At 41.0% G+C, this 18,326-nt stretch overlaps 1 protein-coding gene across 1 annotated transcript in view; it reads right to left on the bottom strand.

Annotated features, from left to right (window-relative positions):
• Positions 1–262: 262 nt before the first annotated feature.
• The window catches only part of Serinc5 (serine incorporator 5), a 104,576-nt gene continuing 86,512 nt past the window's right edge, over positions 263–18,326 (bottom strand). Inside the window, exons 8-12 of the mRNA XM_071612460.1 lie at positions 17,048–17,174; positions 10,953–11,019; positions 8,142–8,181; positions 7,400–7,544; positions 263–4,901 (exon numbers count right to left, since the gene is read on the bottom strand). Of these exons, the coding sequence (XP_071468561.1) occupies positions 4,754–4,901; positions 7,400–7,544; positions 8,142–8,181; positions 10,953–11,019; positions 17,048–17,174 (527 nt within the window). The 3' untranslated portion in view covers positions 263–4,753. The remainder of the gene's footprint in view (positions 4,902–7,399; positions 7,545–8,141; positions 8,182–10,952; positions 11,020–17,047; positions 17,175–18,326) is intronic.

The raw sequence follows: 18,326 nt of genomic DNA, 5'->3' as shown, positions 1-18,326 counted from the left end.
AAAATTGCCAGGAAGATTAAGTATTCTCACCATAAAAAGAATATGTATCTTAATTAGCTTAACTTGACCATTCCAGAATGTATACCTGTTTCAAAACACCTTATTTGATACCATAAGTATATACAAGTTTTATTTGTCAATTAAAAAAAAATCAGCAGACACACTATAAAGCCTGATTAACATGTGAATCAATACCTTTGGAAAACATTAACTGAAGGACTTGAATTATATGTATCTAACAGAAGGAGAAAAAATACCATGGTTTTCAATTTTACCTTTTATTAAAGTACAGAGTTAACAAGTTTTGCATTTTCTACATAGGAAAAGACTGATCAACTTCAGATGCTGTATAGAAAAATTAGCATTCAAAAAACAAATACAAATTCGTAATCGGCTTTGTAACTAAAAGGAAAAATAACTATTTCAAAAGTTAGCAAAACCTAACCATATCACAGACCTTTATAAACTTCGAACAGTAGATTTACCACACCTATTGCAGTTTCAAATTCTAATATAGCAAAACGTAACCACAAAATTTGGCTACAGCTAATTGTTCCAAAAAAGTTTAAAAAATTAACAAAGTTATGACTATAAAATTGTTGGTTTTCTTTGCAAAATAAAAAAAGCTTAAATCTTTAATAAAGGAAGACAAAACAATCCTCTTAAATTTCTTATAAATAGCTCTCAAGACATATATTACGCATCTGTTGTAAGCTTTCTTTACCTGAGGGAATTTCCCAGGATCCTTTATCACAAAGGATTACCTTTGAACAGTTCTATCATTTTATTCACATGAATATGATTAAACTTCTAAGGAAGTGGATTTGGACATACGCATTCTTAATCTTCCCTTCCCCAATTAAGTTTTTTTCTGAAAGGATTTCGTTTTAAAACAAAACCAAAAAGCTTCTTTGGTAAAAGACAAATATTTCAACCTTTCAAAAATGACCGACTCTGTGAATATCTACTGAAGAAGAAAGATCTAAAGATCCGTGTGAATAGCTCTATCATCCCGTGAAGTCACAGGTCCAACGTGAGAGAACCCTTCTCTGCCTGAAATGTAAAACTCAGCTTATTCGCAAGATGCAGAGAACATCCCATGGAAAATTCCATGAGCCAAGAGGCTACCTGCACTGTCCTTGACGGAGGAGGGCCCACTGGTCTTTCTAGGTGTTCAGGGTCTTATTAGCTCAAGGCCAGAACCCTCTTGGTTGGGGGCAAAGCCCTCTTTCAACTTCAAGAGGTGTAGGATGTGAGTGTACAACAAAACGAGATCTTATTCAGAAAGGCAAGAGAAAGAGAAAAAAAGAAAGCCCAGGAAGCTTAAATACATGCCCTGGAATTCCCTTCACAGGATAACATGAAGCACCATTGATGGTAAACTGTCTGGCAAAAATTAAATAAGAACGTCATCTTAAAAAGGCAGAGAACAACAATTTGGGGAGAGGGGTGATTAACTGGAGGCTGAGGTCATTCACAGTGAAGGATCCTCTGAGGAACTGCAAGTCCTCAATGTGGGAACTCCCTTGCTGGCCATTACTCACTGGAAACAGAAACCCTAAGAGTCCCAGTGACTCCACCCTCCCTCCCGCCTACACCCGTAGTCTATCTACTCAATAAACCTCTGGCAAACAATTTGTAGACAATTTCCCAAGAAACTGTGAAGACAAAACCATAACCAACCAACTAGTATTACAAAAGCTCAACTCAGTAATGACATGGCAGGTTTTCTGAAGACTTGAGATTTAGAAGATTGTCTCTCGTCTTCATTCAGGTTACATGTCTACCTACAGTGACACTCCCAGGAGTCTCCCTCATGAAAATGAGAGGGAGAAATTTTCCACATCAGATGAATGGCACAGGGGAAACAGACGCACAGTCTCTTAAAATCTTCAGCTTTCATCTCCAGAGGAGCCTGACCAGCAGCTTCAGGAAAGGCACCTTTGTAATCAGGTACAAAAACTTGGAGGAAGCAAAAGTCTGTTATTTTTTTAAAAGACATCAGTGAGTTAAATGAACACCACTGTTATTGCAACTGAAGCAACTGGCACAATTTTTCCAGTTTCTTAAGTCTCAATAACACAAAATGTAGTTTTTTTTTTTTAAACTATCAATGTTGATTCATCACCTGAATATTGTTTCTCATTGTTCATAATCATTAAAGTTGACTTCTTGTCTCTACACCCTAGGTTCTCAGAGTGCAGCCATCTATCTGTGGCCATCCCAGAACCTTGCTAACACTGTCAGTTGAAAATAAAAATGAGAAGGACCTTCATCAGACCTTCAGAGGAGAACACTGTGCCACAAACCAAGAGTTGTGCGGCTACACAACGGGGGTGGGCTGGGCTGGCTAAGATGGAAGCTGTGAGGGGCATTATCTTCATTTATGTTTCTCTGAGCCTCTTTCTACAGAACAAAGGGGCCAACAAAGGCCAGCCCAGGATGCATGGCCTTGTCAGCAGGACCCTGACCTGGCGTAAGGGTCAGTTCTAAAGTTACCCCAGCTGGCTGCCAGACCCAGATGGGAAGACAAATCAAGAACTCAACTAGATCTCTGCAGGAAGAAATTCAAGGAAACTGCCTGTGATTCTACCTTGGCTATTAAAGGGCTTCTTATGGTGTTTCCTAAAGGTGACCTTGGCTGACCGAGAGCCCCCAGGTCACTGCACCAGGCACTGAAGTGGCCTCTGCCAGGGGGCTGCCACACACAGCCTCATTTCCTAGACTGTCACTAATTCATGGAGCTTGCTCTCCAGTGGCTTCACTAGAGTCACTCAGATTTAGTGTACAACTGTTCAACTGTTTATTTGGTGACTTTGGATGCAGCTTTGAACTGCTCAGCATGGAGTTCTGCCCTACAAAAAAAAATATGCATACACTGACATAGGCATACATTAAGGGTCTTTTAAAACTGAATCTCAAACACTATAAAAAAGGCAAACTCCTAAAGGAATTCACTCCTGTCTTTGCTTCCTCCTTGGTATTTTTTGAGAAGACAGCAAAGGAGTGAGTAGAAAAGAAAAATCTGAGTAATTTCCCCCATTAGCACTTTGGCACATGGGAGCCAGGTTTAGGTGAGACTCAGTTCTACTCAACTCATACAGAGGGGCACAGAAAAAGGGTCTACCAAGTCTTCCAGGAGGTTCAAAAAGAGTCTCATGGCATTTCCACTGGTGTGAACTCAGGGATTGAACTTAGGGGTACTTGACCATTGAGCTACATCCTCAGCCCTATTTTGCATTTTACATAGAGACAGGGTCTCCTGACTTACTTAGCGCCTTGCTTTTGCTAAGGCTGACTTTGAACTCATGATCCTCCTGCCTCAGACCCACAAGCCACTGGAATTACAGGCATGCGCCATTGCGCCTGGGTCCACTGGTGTCTTTACTGGAGTTACACTGAACAAATCTCCTCCCTGATAAGAACATCCAATACTGAAAATGTACATCTCACATAGCTGCCAAAAGTCAATTCTCGTTTTACTCTACAAATATGTATTTTGGAAATTTCTCTAGCTGTTGTTTATGGCTTAATTAAATATCCCCAACCACCCACCTCTTCTTCTAAGGATATTTAGTTACTCCACAGCTTCTAACAGACTTGCCTGGTCAGCCCTGTTTGAGAGGCCACCTGGGATTTTCACCTCAGCAAATCTACTCCAAGGAAATGAAACCACAATGGACATTAATAGTGTGGTCACATTACAAATTCAGGAAACAAAAGCTCTTTTGCTTTTATAATTTCAAAGGCTTCACGGTGGAGGAGACGCTGAGGGGCTAACCTTTACACTTGAAAGAGGGGTGCAGCAGATTTCAGCCAAGAAGAAACTTTTTGTTAAGGTCCTTAAAGTATTATTAATTATAGCACGAACAAGTAAGAACCATAGTTCTCCATCACTTAGGCAACGAAAACATGAATGTTGTTCTAGAATCACATGAACACCACCATGGATAAGTGCCCTACTTATTGCAGTAACTTGGATCAGGTAGTGTTAACATGATGGGGAAACACATGGATAGTGATGGCAAATTGTGCTTTTCACATTATTACAAAGATGCGAAACCCAGAAAGGATGAGGGGACCTCTGGAAGGCCAAGGGCAGAGAGGGAAGGCTGTGATTCCCAGCATCACAACCACAAAGGGAAACACTTGGGGACCACGAGGAGGCAGCACTGAGGGTGGATTTAAAGACAGGTGCTTCCTCTTGTTCCCTATAAATACTAGGGAGCTGTGAGCAGAGCCCTTTGGGGAAAAGGCTCCAGGAAGTGATTCAGGAGATGAAAGTAAGAGAGACAGGGGTCTGGATTCTCTTGGGGGCTGGAGACTCAACATTTTGCTTGCTTTTTAATTCCAAGAATGGGAATAACAGGTCACACAAGATAATTTTTATCCCTGTAAAAAGATGTTATACCATTCTTTTGGTGACAGCATACCCAAGTACCACTACCCAGTTCCTAAGGGTAAGACATAAAAATGCATGTATCACAAGTTCAGGTTGGTTGGAAATCTCAATTTCTTCAGGACAAATTGGTAGTTTCTTTCTGAATTTCAGAATTAAAAAAGCTCATCTGGGTTTTTTGTTTGTTTGTTTGTTTTTTCCTTATCCCCCTGAAAGCTTTTTCAGACACATTTAAAATAGCCAGGGGATATCAGCTTTTCATAAGGCGCCAGTTGCTGCTCAGACCCTGGTACACTTGTTCAAAGGACAGCTCTTCCAGCACAGCCTGCTGAGCGAAGTGGCCAGCTGCCATCCTCACACGGAGAACTGCCTAGAGGGACAGCAGAGGGGAGCGACCAGCGTCCACAGGTACAGCAGCACGCACACCCAGCAGGAGGCCATCTTGATCCAGAAGATGGACCAGCTCCCGCTGAAGAAGGTCTCGATGCTGGCACTTTCATAGCTGTTGGAAATAAGACATCCAGCCATTAGAATAGAAAGGAAATGAGGGGAGAGTCTCTGCCATTAAGGGCCTCCCTGCTTCCCGTCCTCACTAAACTTTCTTTAAAAAAAAAAAAAAAAAAAAAACCCACTGGAGGTATAATTCACACCCATTTAGAATGCATAATTCAGTGGCTTTTAATAAGCTCAGACTTGTGCATCATAACTACTATCAATTTTGTAACATTCTCATTACGCCAGACCTGCACACCCCTAGTTCCCCTACCAAGCTCAGTTCCCTGATCCGCCTACATTCATTAATCTATTAATCTGTCTGTATGGACTGGCCTACTCTGGACATTTCATAGAAATGGAATCATGCAGCCTCTGTGACTGGCTTCTTTTTTTCTTAGCATATTGTTTTCCATGCTCTTTTCAGGATGTAGTATGTATCAATACAGGTTGAGTATTCCTTATCTGAAGGCTTGAACCACAAATGTTTCAGAGTTTGGAGTTGTCTCAACTTGTTTGATAACTTACGATAGACAGATTTTGGAATATTTGCATGGACATTACTGGGTGAGCATTATTAATCTGCAAGTCCAAAATCTTAAATGCACCAAAATAGGAAGCTTTTTGAGTGTAATATTAGATTTCAAAGCATTTCAGATTTCTGAATTAGGGATGCTCAACCTTGCTTCATTCCTTGTTACAACTATATAATATTTCATTATATAGACTTGGCATATTTTTTAATCATCAGTTGTTGGACATTTGGCTTATATCTGACTTTACACTGTTATGAATCATGCTGACATTAATATCTGTGCACAACATTTTAAATGAATATAATTTTGGGGGGGGGGTACTGGGGATTGAATTCAGAGGCACTTAACCATTGAGCCACATCCTAAGTCCTATTTTGTATTTTATTTAGAGACAGGGTCTCACTGAGTTTCTTAGCACTTCACTTTTGCTAAGGCTGGCTTTGAACTCGTGATCCTCCTGCCTCAGACCCCTGAGCTACTGGGATTATAGGTGTGCACTACCGTGCCCAGCCATAATTTTCTTTTTGTCTTTTGTTTTATACTTCAGAATGGAATCACTGGATCATATTTGTGTTTAACCATTCTAAGAACTGTCAAAATATCTTCCAAAGCAGCTTCCTTTTACATTTCACCAGCAACACAAGAGGGTTCCAATTTCTCCAAATCCTCAACAACATTTGTCATTATCTGCCTTTGTTATTACAGCTCTCTTCACCCTTTCTTCTGCATCCCAAGTCAAAATTCCCCAGGAATTCTCAAAGCATCACAGGGAAGCATTACAAGTTCCTTCCCCTCCCTCATGGAGACATTCGGGGATGGCAGGCATGGTGATCCCAGCTACTCAGGAGACTGGAGACCGCAAGTTTAAGGCCAGCCTGGGCAACTTAGTGGGAGCCTTGCTCGAACTAAAAACTAAAAAGCTCAATAATGGAGCATCCCTGAGTTCAATACCAAGTATCACATACACGACAAAGGGATGTTCGGGAAGAATATCCTCAAAGAAGTCTTTTCCTATCAATGGGTCTGAAACTTCACCCCCACCCGACTGGTATTTTTCATCCCCTTGCCTCATTTTAGTTTTATACCCAGTGCGCCTCATTTTATGACACTGTAATTGACTTGAATCATGATGTGTCTCTCCCACTAAGCTATCAGTCCTGCTACCTATGGCAGGGTGACACAGAGGATCCATTTGCTGAATCAAAGACAGTACAGAGAGCCTGCTATCTCTCTAGTGTCTATCCTAAGTTATCAAACAAATTGTGAAACAACGGAAACTTTGGAACAGTTTGAAAAGTATGAATTTCCACATAGTAACAGAGAAAGTCAGGTCTGTTACATAGCAATAACTTAAAAACTAGAAAAAAAAAAATCAGTACAGTGGCACATGCCTGTAATCCCAGCTCCTCAGGAGGCTAAGACAAGATCATAAGTGCAAGGCTAGCCTGAGCAACTTAGCGAGAACCTGTCTCAAAATAAAATTTAAAAAGAGCCAAGGATGTAGTACCCAGGTAGAGAGCCCTGCATTCTATCCTAGTACTGCACAAAGAAAAAAATAAAAAAGAGACAACATTTGAAGTAGGAGAAACAAAAAAAGGATATTTTCTTCTTTTAAAAAAAGTATTTTCCTCCATTGCTATTACTGTGTTTTTTAATCAGCCTTGTGGAGTTCATCCATTATTTCTCTTTTGTTTTGTTTCTGGGTGCTGGGGATGGAATCCAGGGACTCTCACTCTACCTTTGAGCTAGACCCCCACTAACCTTCCAACTCTTAATGCTGCAGTAAGCACCACTAATTCCCAGGGTGAAAAGGACGCTGATCAACAGGTAAGGACTGTTTGTTCTTAAGGCTATGGGTACAGCAAGACCTGGAGAAGGGTTTAGTTCCTCCAGGAAGTCTGAGCTGCATCCTGGCACTTCAAAAAGAACAACACTTAACTTAATTTTTTGAATAATCAAGTGGGTCACTCACTGGAACCAGTTGGTAACAGTCATCATCACATACAGGGAAGCCAAAAAGAACACGAAGTGGAAATAGGAATAGCTGTAGACAGTGCCTCTCTTCTCATCATAAATGACCCGAGGTCCCTCTTTCACATTCTGCTGCTCTTCGGTATCTGCAAATCACAAAGGGGGCCCAAGCGAAGAGAGTCAACATGAGCACACCTCCGGTCTTAGCACTCATTTCTGTCCCAGTAGCTGCTGAGCAGAAAAAACTATCCAGAGCCATCTTTCCCCCGACCCTCACCCCATAACTCCCTTGATCAGAAGAGTCACCAAGCACCATGTTTATGTTAGCAGAGCAAAAGAAAGAGAGCCCTTAAAGACATAAAGCATATTAGAAGCAGAAAGGGAGAGAATTGCCTCTGGGACCCTCCCTTCCAAAAGAGCAGTAGTTCAAGGAACAAAATGGCCCTAAAATGAAATGTCAGGACCTCTTGGATTTTCCAAGTCCTTCCTTTAAAAACTGTATGTTCCACTTTCCTAAGTCTTATTGTATAAGTTAACTTCAATACGAGTCAGAATACAGACTGATTTTCCCCACCAGAATATCAACACAAACAAAGCTCCTTGAGGAAGAATGAGAAAGTATTGTGGAACAAAAATTTCCCCCTTACTGTTCAGGACATTAATATCTGGATTGCAAATGCCTACAGTGAGAGCTGCGAGCCCACAGGGCCCAGGGACACACGGAATGAGAGTATGCCACTTACCCACTCCATCAGGCCCGAAGCAGAAACAACACCGAGCTACCTGGGAAAGCAAACGAAACACAGTCAGACGCCTGGTTTTTGCTTGCTATTTCCTCATCAGTAAAGAACTAGGGGACACCCATGTGCCAACCCTGCCCTGCTGGAACCATGGCTTAGGCCCTGAGCTACACACTTCATCCTCTCAGAAGAAATGATTAAGCACATGCTGTTTCCCAGATAGGCCAGGTGCTGGTGACTGGAAACACCATGGACATGGAGATGTGTCACCCAGACCTCCTCAAAGGGCTTGGTGCTCCCCCCACTGAGTGCTGGGAATAGAGCCTCCAGATAACAGTTCCCTAATACTGCAGGTCGGCAGCAGATCTGTCCAGCCCCACAGCCAGCGCCTGCCCACAGCAAGCCCTACCTGGGCTTCCCCCAAGGAATGATAGACCAAGCAGGCAGAGAAGAGCCTGCTATTAGAACCATCAGAAAATTAGGACCCCCAGGAACAACATGCTCTGGGTCATACGAGCACCCTCTGGGGTTAACGAGGCTTTTCCAGCCTATACTGCCCTTCAACTTCACCCTCTGCCCAACTCTGCCACCTCATAAGACAAGAAGTCCCCCTCTTCTTGCACTCCCTGCTAGTATGACCTCATCAAATCCTCTTTAACCTTTGAGATTGGGACTATTATTCTGTTTACATTTGTAAAAACCAAGTTAAATAACTGGCCTGAGTCACCAAATTAGCTCAGTGTCACAGGATGGAGACCACAGGGTCTATGATTCATAATAAATGAGATAGGATACTAACAAGAGTAAAGCTGACAGAATCTGAAATGGGAAAGTTAAGGAATTTGGAAGGACAAGGCCGGTCTACATTTCCTATCAAGACAGTCTGGGAAGTGTGGGGTCATCAAAATTTTCTGGCAGAAGACGTATGAAGTACAAAAAAACAGCCAGGCCCGAGGATGTGGGCGCTCTGGACTTTGTCCTGTTTGAACCCCTCCAGGCCAAGTCCTTGTTTCCCTCCTGAGTGGTGAGTAAACATGTAATAGAGGTATCAGCCTTGACAGAGCCTTGGAGAGTGTGACCTGGTTTAAGATTCAATATGCTAATTCACTCAGTGAGCCCAAGACCCGGTAGGCCGAGGTCCTAGTTCTTTTGAAGCTTAAGTTACCACAAGAAAATATCAGCCCTTTCTTTTAAAAGGTGTATCCTGTGAAACTGGAGAACAAACTGACTTGCTCAGAGGGAAACCCACTGGGCCATTTCCCCACAGAGTGAGAAGAACAACATCCTCTCTTAAACCTAACTTAGAGACTTGTTTTTCTTTGAGCTTGCACTCTGTACACAATAGGGACATTGAAACCATAAGCATCTAGCCTCAGCAGGTGGCCACCCAGTCAGTTGTGAGAACAAATGCCTGCCTTAGAGACCATTCTCTTCTGTATAGTAGGCAGCAACCTATTCAAAGTCCTCACAGTTTTCTCCTTTAAGTGACAGAAAAGTTGGTGAATGATGCTGGCAGAGTGACAAGCCTTCATAATAGTCCACTATGTTGGGGTCAGGTGCAGGAAAGCCCATCCCTAGACACCCAGCTGCAGAGTAAAGTGCCCATAACTGGACAGACACCAGGGCTTTTCCATCCAGAGAAAATCATTAAAATGCAGACAGTGGCTGGATGCCAGGCAAGGCCAGCAGCAAGGACCAGGAGACATCAGCTGAGCGCCTGGGCAACATGGTCAAGAACACGGACACTGGGGCCTCAATTCGAGGTTTCTATTCTGGCAAATTGAAACCTACAAGTTTAAATGACTTAACTTTTCCATTCCCCCGCCTCCCCCCACTCCGTGACAATGGAGATACAGTTAGCAGGTCACTAGGTTTTTGTTTTTGTTTTTGTTTTGTGTGTGTGTGTGTGTGTGTGTGTGTGTTTTTACAACATTTAAAAAGAAATCACATATGGAAAGCTTAGAATAGTGCCTGGCACATCAAGTGCTATCCATCCTAGCCACCAATGGAACCCTTGCTCCATGCCATTTGGGGGGTCAGGACTGAGTCTTTTCCTGGTCACCTCCATCTGCTTGACCTTTCTAGCCTTAGTCAATACCCTAGAAAGAGACTTTGACCACCTTAATTCTTGGGACATGCAGGAGAAGGAACTGATGGGCCTGAAATCAGTGCACTCATAGTTCATAATTCTTTACCCAATGACATGCCCACCTGATGGACCTGATACAGTCAGGTGAGCCCATGCATTTACCTGTTCAGTAGTGTCTGCGCAAGACACGCAGTTCCCTCACTTTCCCATCTTTCTCTCCCTTCAAAACAACTGTTACATAACCTCATAGTTACACTGCATATGTAGGGCACATCAGAGAGAAAACAGATGAGTGGAGCAAGAATTAACACATACACACACACACACACACACAGAATTTTATGACCAAAGAAAAATTATGCCAGTCTTTGGTGGAGGGTGGGCAGTAAGATGCTATGCAAAAGGCCAATACTATTAAAGGAAAAATTAAGAATTACTTGTTTCTTTGTGTATATGGGGTGTGGGTGTGCATGTGCTGGGTATGGAACCCAGACCCTCTGCTTGCTAAGCACTACCACTGATCTATATCCCCAATCTAGGTGATTTATTGTAATCCCATACTATATACAGGAAAGGGTGTGTGTGTATGTGTGTGTGTGTGTGTGTATTATTTTTTCCTGAGCAGATAAAGAGGATCATGGAATGCAGATTAATAAAGACACAAACACAAAAGACCTTCCTGAGAAGTGGATCTTGAGTAGAAGCAGGAAAAGAAACAAACTTACTTCCAGTTCAGGAGCTGCATATCGCCCCTGCAGAGCATCAGAACTTGATCTTGTTGTTGATGTCAAACTAAGAAACAAACAAAACGTCAGCAGGACATATTAACATGGTCTGTTGCCTAGAACAAGGGAAAACTGCATGGCCACTGATCCAGTGAGAGACTTACTTATAAGCTGTTCTTAAACAAAAGTACAGTTGCTGTCCTGGCCTCATCTGCAGATTAAATCAACTGCAGATCAAAAATATCTGGGGTGGTAATGTCTACGGTGAACATGTAAAAAAGAAAAAATCCCCCTTTCCTTTTTCCTTTAATAACACAATATAATAACTATTTACATAGCATTTGCATTGCATCAGGTACTATAAATAATCTGAAGATAATTTAAAGTATAGGGAGGATGTTCCTGAGTTCACCACATCATCTTATACAGGGGCCTTGAGCATCTACAGATTTTGGTATCCATCTCAGGGTGATGAAGTCCTGGAACTAATTAATCCCTACAGACACTGAGGGATGGCTGTAGTCTTTTTTTTTTTTTTGTACTAGGGATTGAACCCAGAGGTGCTTTACCTCTCAGCTATATCCCCAGCCTTTTAATTTTTTTTTTTTTAAAATTTGAGACAGGGTCTCACTATGTTGCTTAGGGCCTCACTAAGTTGCTGAAGCTGACCTCTAACATGCAATTCTCCTGCCTCAGCCTCACAAGTTGCTGGGATAACAGGATGAGCCACTATGCCCTGGGGTAGTCTATTCTAATATCCCACTTTATTCCTAAACTGACTGTCCAAATTCTCCAGCTGATATCTTTTTATGTGCATTGCATTACAGCATTTTATGCAAAGGGAGGTATAGAGAAATACGATTGCCTTTTGATACTCTATCTTGGCTTTTAGTATTGGTTTTTGCCTCTCCTCCCTCTAATGTCAAAATAATTTTCTGATTTCACCTTTATTTTTCCTTCCCTATGAGCAGTCTTACTTAGAGGGACTCAAAAGCTATGAGGGAACCCAGAGGTAGCAACAGAAAGCAAAAGTACAAAAGCAAAAGTCACAGTCATTTACTGTGATAGTCGCCTATGCCAGAAGGACATTTCACTTTGGAAATTTAACACATAATAGCTTTCAGCGTAGTTTAAAAAAAAAAAAAAAAAAATCTTCTCATAATTTTCCCCACATCTAGAGAGGCAAAATGTTATAAAATTTGGTTTACAAGGGTAAAGCCTTATTTTTCTCTAAAAACAAAAACACAGAAACATTCTAAGCAAATATAAATATATATAATACTTAGGGTTCCAGTATTAACTTGATAGATTCATTAGCAAATATGTAATGAAGTTCTGTTGTATGTCAGGCTGCCTTCTGAGCACTGGGACTTAGAAATAAAAAAGGCAACAATCCCGCCTCACAAAGCTTCCGAACTTGCTCAGAGATGGGTGACAAGTGTTGCTCTCAGGAAGCTGGTTGCTAGTGGACAGGCACAGAGACTCATTTTGATCCAATAAACCCCATGAGGCAGCATGGCCTTCTTTGCTCATTTTCTTCTTTCCCAAGGAAAGATCAATGAGCTACAGAGAAACCATAAAAAACCTTGCTCACAAAGAGGTCCTCTGGGATCCACCCACTTTGCTGTTCTACAGTCCACACAAGTCCAACAGCCTCACTTTTATTTCTGCTTTGAAGTGATAGATGCTAGTGCAGGCCCACTCCATTCCCACTTCCTGACTTGGAATGCACATATCTGCCCCTGCACTTAATTTAAGAGTGCCTAATATTTGGTTCATATGAATTATGTTTTAGTATAGTATAGAGTTTTCTCAGGGGCAAATGTCATTTTGGGGAGGGGGTACTGGGGATTAAACTCAGAGGCACTCAACCACTGAGCCACATCCCCAGCCCTATTTTGTATTTTATTTAGAGACAGAGTTTCGCTGAGTCACTTAGCACCTTGCTTTTGCTGAAGCTGACTTCGAACTTGAGATCCTCCTGCCTCAGCCTCCCAAGCTGCTGGGATTACAGGGGTACGCCACCAGACCCAGCTGTAACTTTTAATTTTAGGATGAGATTGACACCTGAAATCTTCATTTGAAAGATGATAAATGAATATTCTTCAAGAGATACACTTAATTGTTAATTGTAATTCCATTTATAATTTTTTTTAATAAGACTGTTTCAGAAAGACAAAGCTTCAGATTCGAACACATTTGTCACTTCCTTTCTTCTATCAGAGAGCACCAAACATGGGGAAGGTTTTATTTTGACTTCTAAAATATTAATCTCTAGTTCATCATTTAGTGCCATGATTTCTTTTTTTTAATATTTATTTTTTAGTTGCAGTTGAACACAACATCTTTATTTTATTTATTTATGTTTATATGGTGCTGAGGATTGAACCCAAGGCCTTGCACATGCGAGGCGAGCGGTCTGCAGCCCCAGCCCCTAGTGCCATGATTTCTATAAGTAGATGTTAACATAAAATAAGGTCATAATATTCAGTCACAGCCTTTCCCCAAGTAAAACTCTCTTCTTGGAATTATCAAGAACATATTGATTTTACAAGCTCTTTAAGCTAGGAAATTCTTATTGTCTGCATGCAGGCTGTTACAAAGACCCATCTATTTGGTCAGCATAGCATAAGTAGCTATAAAAGAATCCCCAAGTTCTCTTAAGGTCTTCTCTTCCAGGGCTAAGGTATGTGTGACTTTAACCTGGAACTTCCTGAGGGAATAGGGGGAGACTAACAGCCTATGGCCCAGGCAATGCTTCATCTTCAGAAAGCATCTAACTCACTATAGCATGTTCACCATCCCAGGACCCACAAATGCCAGTAGAGCCTCACAGCCATTAAGAAATCCCTCAAAGTGTTGCCCTCCTTCCTTTCCCCCACCACTGTAGTAGGCCCAATCTCTTCCATATTGTGCACAACACAGGTTCCCCTTAGTACCTGCTTTAGTTGATTTTGGAGCCGGCCAAAGACCCTTGGGTTATTGAAAATCTCTAAGGAACATGTGCAGACTTTGCTACTAGATGTCATAAATCCTGTCCTCCCTGACAAACTCACAAGGCAGGCCTAAGAGGGATGGACTTATAGAAAGAAGCCCTGCAAATGGGCCAAGGTGAGATGGGTCCAAGTTGGGATGCTCCTTTACAGCCATCATTCCTGGGTGCAAGGGATGGGAGCTCTGGAGACGTGATGGACACAGGTGGAGAGCCAGGAAGTAAGTTTTGGCTGAGCCCTTCTTCCTTCTTCCTAGCTGAGATGGCACTGAGTACAATCTGCTCTCAGTGACACCGCAGTAGCAGCCCTCATGAGAGGGAGAGCCCCAAAAGACTTAAGCGTCTGAGTTGTGGACCAGGGAGACTCCAGAGAGGTGAGAAGAAGAGAGCTCAGTGGGCTGAGCCTTCCAGAACTTCACAAAAAGTGAACCCCAGGCAATCTGGGCCTTGCAATGAACGCTGGTGATTTCTGTCTCCCTTTAATTTGCACACTACTCAAATCTCCTAACTTCCTACAATTTCTATCAAGAATTATAGATATCTCTGCAATCATGTTCAATGTGGCCTCTTTTTGTAACCTCATCCAACCCTTCATTCTCTTTGAGCCATGGAGGAAAATGTAAACTTGAAGAAGAACTGAAAACCCCCAAATGGGCCAAGGCCCATCACTTCTGTGAGAGGCCGATTTGTAATTTGTTTAGACGGATTTGTGATTTGTTTAGAGCCTTCTCAAAGCTGACGCCTCCTGGGGCTACAGTGAGTAATTACAGCAAACATCAATCATCAGACCCCCATATGGCACTTCACTCACTCTTGAGAGGAATAAACTGTCCATCTGCACCGAGCGTGTTCATGCCTCTGGGTTAAAGAAACATCTCACAGAGTAGGCTGGTTACCCTCAGCTCCACTTTGTGTGAGCTGCTATTTTATATCTCATCACTCCATTGGCTACTACAGTTTTACAGTTTAATTCATGGCATTTAATAAGCTTTGTTATTGGCATTTAGACAGATTTTAAATGGTAGCTGTCAGCTTTGAAAATTGACATCTTTGGTGAATATCAGATTAGCCCTGCCTGACTTCCATTGTAATGCCTTAATTTTGAAAGAGACATTTTATGTATCATCTCTCACTCAAGGGCAGATTCAAGGGTGGCTAAAAAGTGATACTTTATGCTTACTAGAAAACCCAAGATGTGATTGAGTGAAAATTCCATGCTGTAAAATAACTCCAATTCCACGTGGTAATTTTACACAACACATTAAGTAAAATCTTTGCTATCTTTTTTTATAGTAAATTCAAATTCTATTTTGTCTAAGCGGTAAACTACCCTCCATCCCATAACCCATTGACCATCCAGCCTGGTTTTGCTCTGTAGGGTAGAACACACCTATAATCCCAGCAGCTCAGAAGCCCCAGTAACTTAGCAAGGCCCTAAGCAACTTAGTGAGACTCTGTCTCAAAATAAAAACATTAAAAAATTTTTAAATGGCTAGGGATGTGGCTCAGTGGTAAAGCACCTCTGGATTCACCATCCAGTACCAAAACAAAACATAAGGTTTTACGTTGTAAAATACCTTTGTATTTTTTATTTTATTTTTTGTAATACAAAAATTAAAAAGATATGCTATCTCGCTATTAAAAAAAAAAAAAAAGCTGTTAAGAATAAAAAGGGGGCAGGGAGAAATACCAGTTATCTCTAATGCCACTATTATTATAAGTGGTTTATTTTCTTTCTGGATTTTTTCCTACATGTGTAGATACAGCTATATTTTATTTTAAAAGTGGATATGCGGTTTAGTAACCTACTTTTCTTCCCCTGATTTACAAGCATTTTGCCTGCCAATACAGAAAACAACTCAGTGAAAAATCATGAATTGAGCTTGTTGCTGCCATTTCCCCTCAAAGCCCAACAATAACAGACTCAGGAAGGAAAAGCTTACTCAAGGAAGGAAGAGCCAAGAATCAGAATTCAAAATCTCCATAACTTTATGGGTATTTTCAAATGTTCCATTGAATTGGGCCTGAATTCCATTTGCTAATTTGTAGAAAGCAGGTACTCAGTGAACAATGTGTGGAATAAATACAAAAGAAAGCACAGAAAGTGGCCATCATGGTCCCTTCTGCTGCAACAAAGAGACTCTGTCACTATGGGACAGACTAAGGACCAATATTAGACCACCATCATTCTAACTACCTGCAACATAACAAGTGTTCTCTGGCTGATACATACTCTGGCCTGTGTCCTTGTGGGCCCCCTTCTAACAGTAAGAGTAGTGAGAAAAAGTGCCAACATGCTCAGAATGACATTTTGTTTACACACTCTATCACCACCAGGACCGTTTAGTTTCAGTAAAAGGAAGATATAATGTGCCCACAGCAAGGTGAAATTCTTATACGCTGAAACATTAACAAACAACTTATAAAACACACAGAAGTAAAACCTACTTGTGAAAAAGTTACTGTCAAAAAGAAGCTTAATTGTCAATGAAATATGTAAGAAGCCATTCCTATCCTTGACTATTCTTTCCCTAGCATTTTTGAAACCCTTTCAAAGTGGAAGGTTTTTTCCACATGAGTATCTGAAAGGCATCTACTCTGGGAGGGGCTGCCTTACCTACTCACAACACTGTGGGTTTTAGCATAAAAAAAGGATATTTCCTGTCTTTCCAGGACAGAATGCACAGAATGACCATGTATGCAGAGCGCTGTACTCTTTCAGCAACAACAGAACAAATGCGATTTCCCTTGAATTAAAAAAGTTGCCAGAATATTCTGGCAATACACTAACTCTTCCTCACTTTTTGTTCCCTTGCTCTTCAAGAATGCTATAGCAACTAATATTCAACTGTCTTTTAAAGGGCATTAGGTAACATTACTACAATATACTGTGTGTTTATTCTTACTTACCCCAATAAATACAAGTAAGGTAAACAGTTCCAACATGGAGAGTTCACATTGTATCTCTTTGTTACTTCTGGCCATTTCTCCCTTCTTCAGATGGTATTTGTTTTGCTGCTTCACAGGTGCTGAAACTTATTTAAATTCTTTTCTTATAATTTCAAAGTCTGCAAATTGGCCTCAAGGAACTCCTAAGACTTACCAAGAATATAAGATGCACCCAATCAAGAGGATAGTACCCAGCGTAGTCACCAAGTTTTCATCTCTATATAGGTCCTGACCAAAGTTGGGCACACAAATGGTAACATTCTTCCCATGTTCATCCAGAGCTTGTACAGAAAACAAAGTAATAAGAGTTCAATTAGAAAAGCCTATTGTAATTCACAACAGCATTCATTTGGGGAAAATTCAGGTAACTCTAGTGTGATTCCTTAATCATTGGAACCTTCTACTGTATCGCCAAGTCTATTCAGACTAGATTTTTGTTATTTCAATGCACCACTCTTGCACATTGGCAAACACTTGGAGCGAGACTCTCACATTCCAGATTATTGCTAAAGGGAATAATTGAAGAGACTTTCTCTTTTTTAGTACTCTTCAAACAATACTGAAAAGAAAAAGTCAGATCCATTTTTCACTTGATTTGGGAGCTGCTGAAGACAGAGGGGCAGGGTGCTGAGGCCAGTCACAACTAACTCACAGGAGCAGTATAAGCCTCCTGGCCCAGGCTCCTAAACCAGAGAGGTCAATTTATGTAGGTAACACAAAGGTCCTGACCTCTTTTGGTCTATAACTTAGGTCTGAACTTTGAAAAAATGTGAAAGGCTACATATAAAGATTTCTGTAAGTGGGGCCCAGTGTCACCCACCTATAATTAATTCCAGCAGCTCCCTAGGCTGAGGCAGGAGGATCACAAGTTCAAAGGCAGCCTCAGCAACTAAGCAAGGCACTAAGCAACTCAGTGAGACTCTATCCCCAAATGATATATATAAAAGGGCTGGGGATGTGGCGCAGAGGTTAAGCAGCCCTGAATTCAATACTGGGTACTAATAAGAAAAAAAAAAAAAAGATTTCTCTAACATTACCACCAGTGGTTATTTACTTTTTGTCTATCCTGCTGTGGTTTAAAAACCTCTTTATCCTTAGGCCAATGAAAATTTTTGAACAAACTATAACTTTTCTATTTAAGTGGTGCCACCTGAAGAAATAAATGTGTTTTGCTATTTTTAAGTGATATTTGCTATTTTAAAAATACTGTAAACAAAAATCCCATTAAGTAAAAACGAGATTAACATACAAACAAAAGTCCCATTAAGTAAAAACTGGAGATTAATATACAGTCATAAAAGAAAACCTGAAAGAGAAATGGATTTAAATAAACATATAGAATCAAAATAGGCCCTTTTCTTTTTTAAAAATTAAATCTAGAATAGTCTAAACTTACTGTAAGACTTCTAATTATATCACTTTTCATTATAAAT

The sequence above is a fragment of the Marmota flaviventris genome, chromosome 5 (genome assembly GCF_047511675.1).
Source record: "Marmota flaviventris isolate mMarFla1 chromosome 5, mMarFla1.hap1, whole genome shotgun sequence".
NCBI lineage: Eukaryota > Metazoa > Chordata > Mammalia > Rodentia > Sciuridae > Marmota > Marmota flaviventris.
Note: the sequence above shows the minus strand (reverse complement) of the source record. Positions and strands in the feature narration are given on the sequence as shown.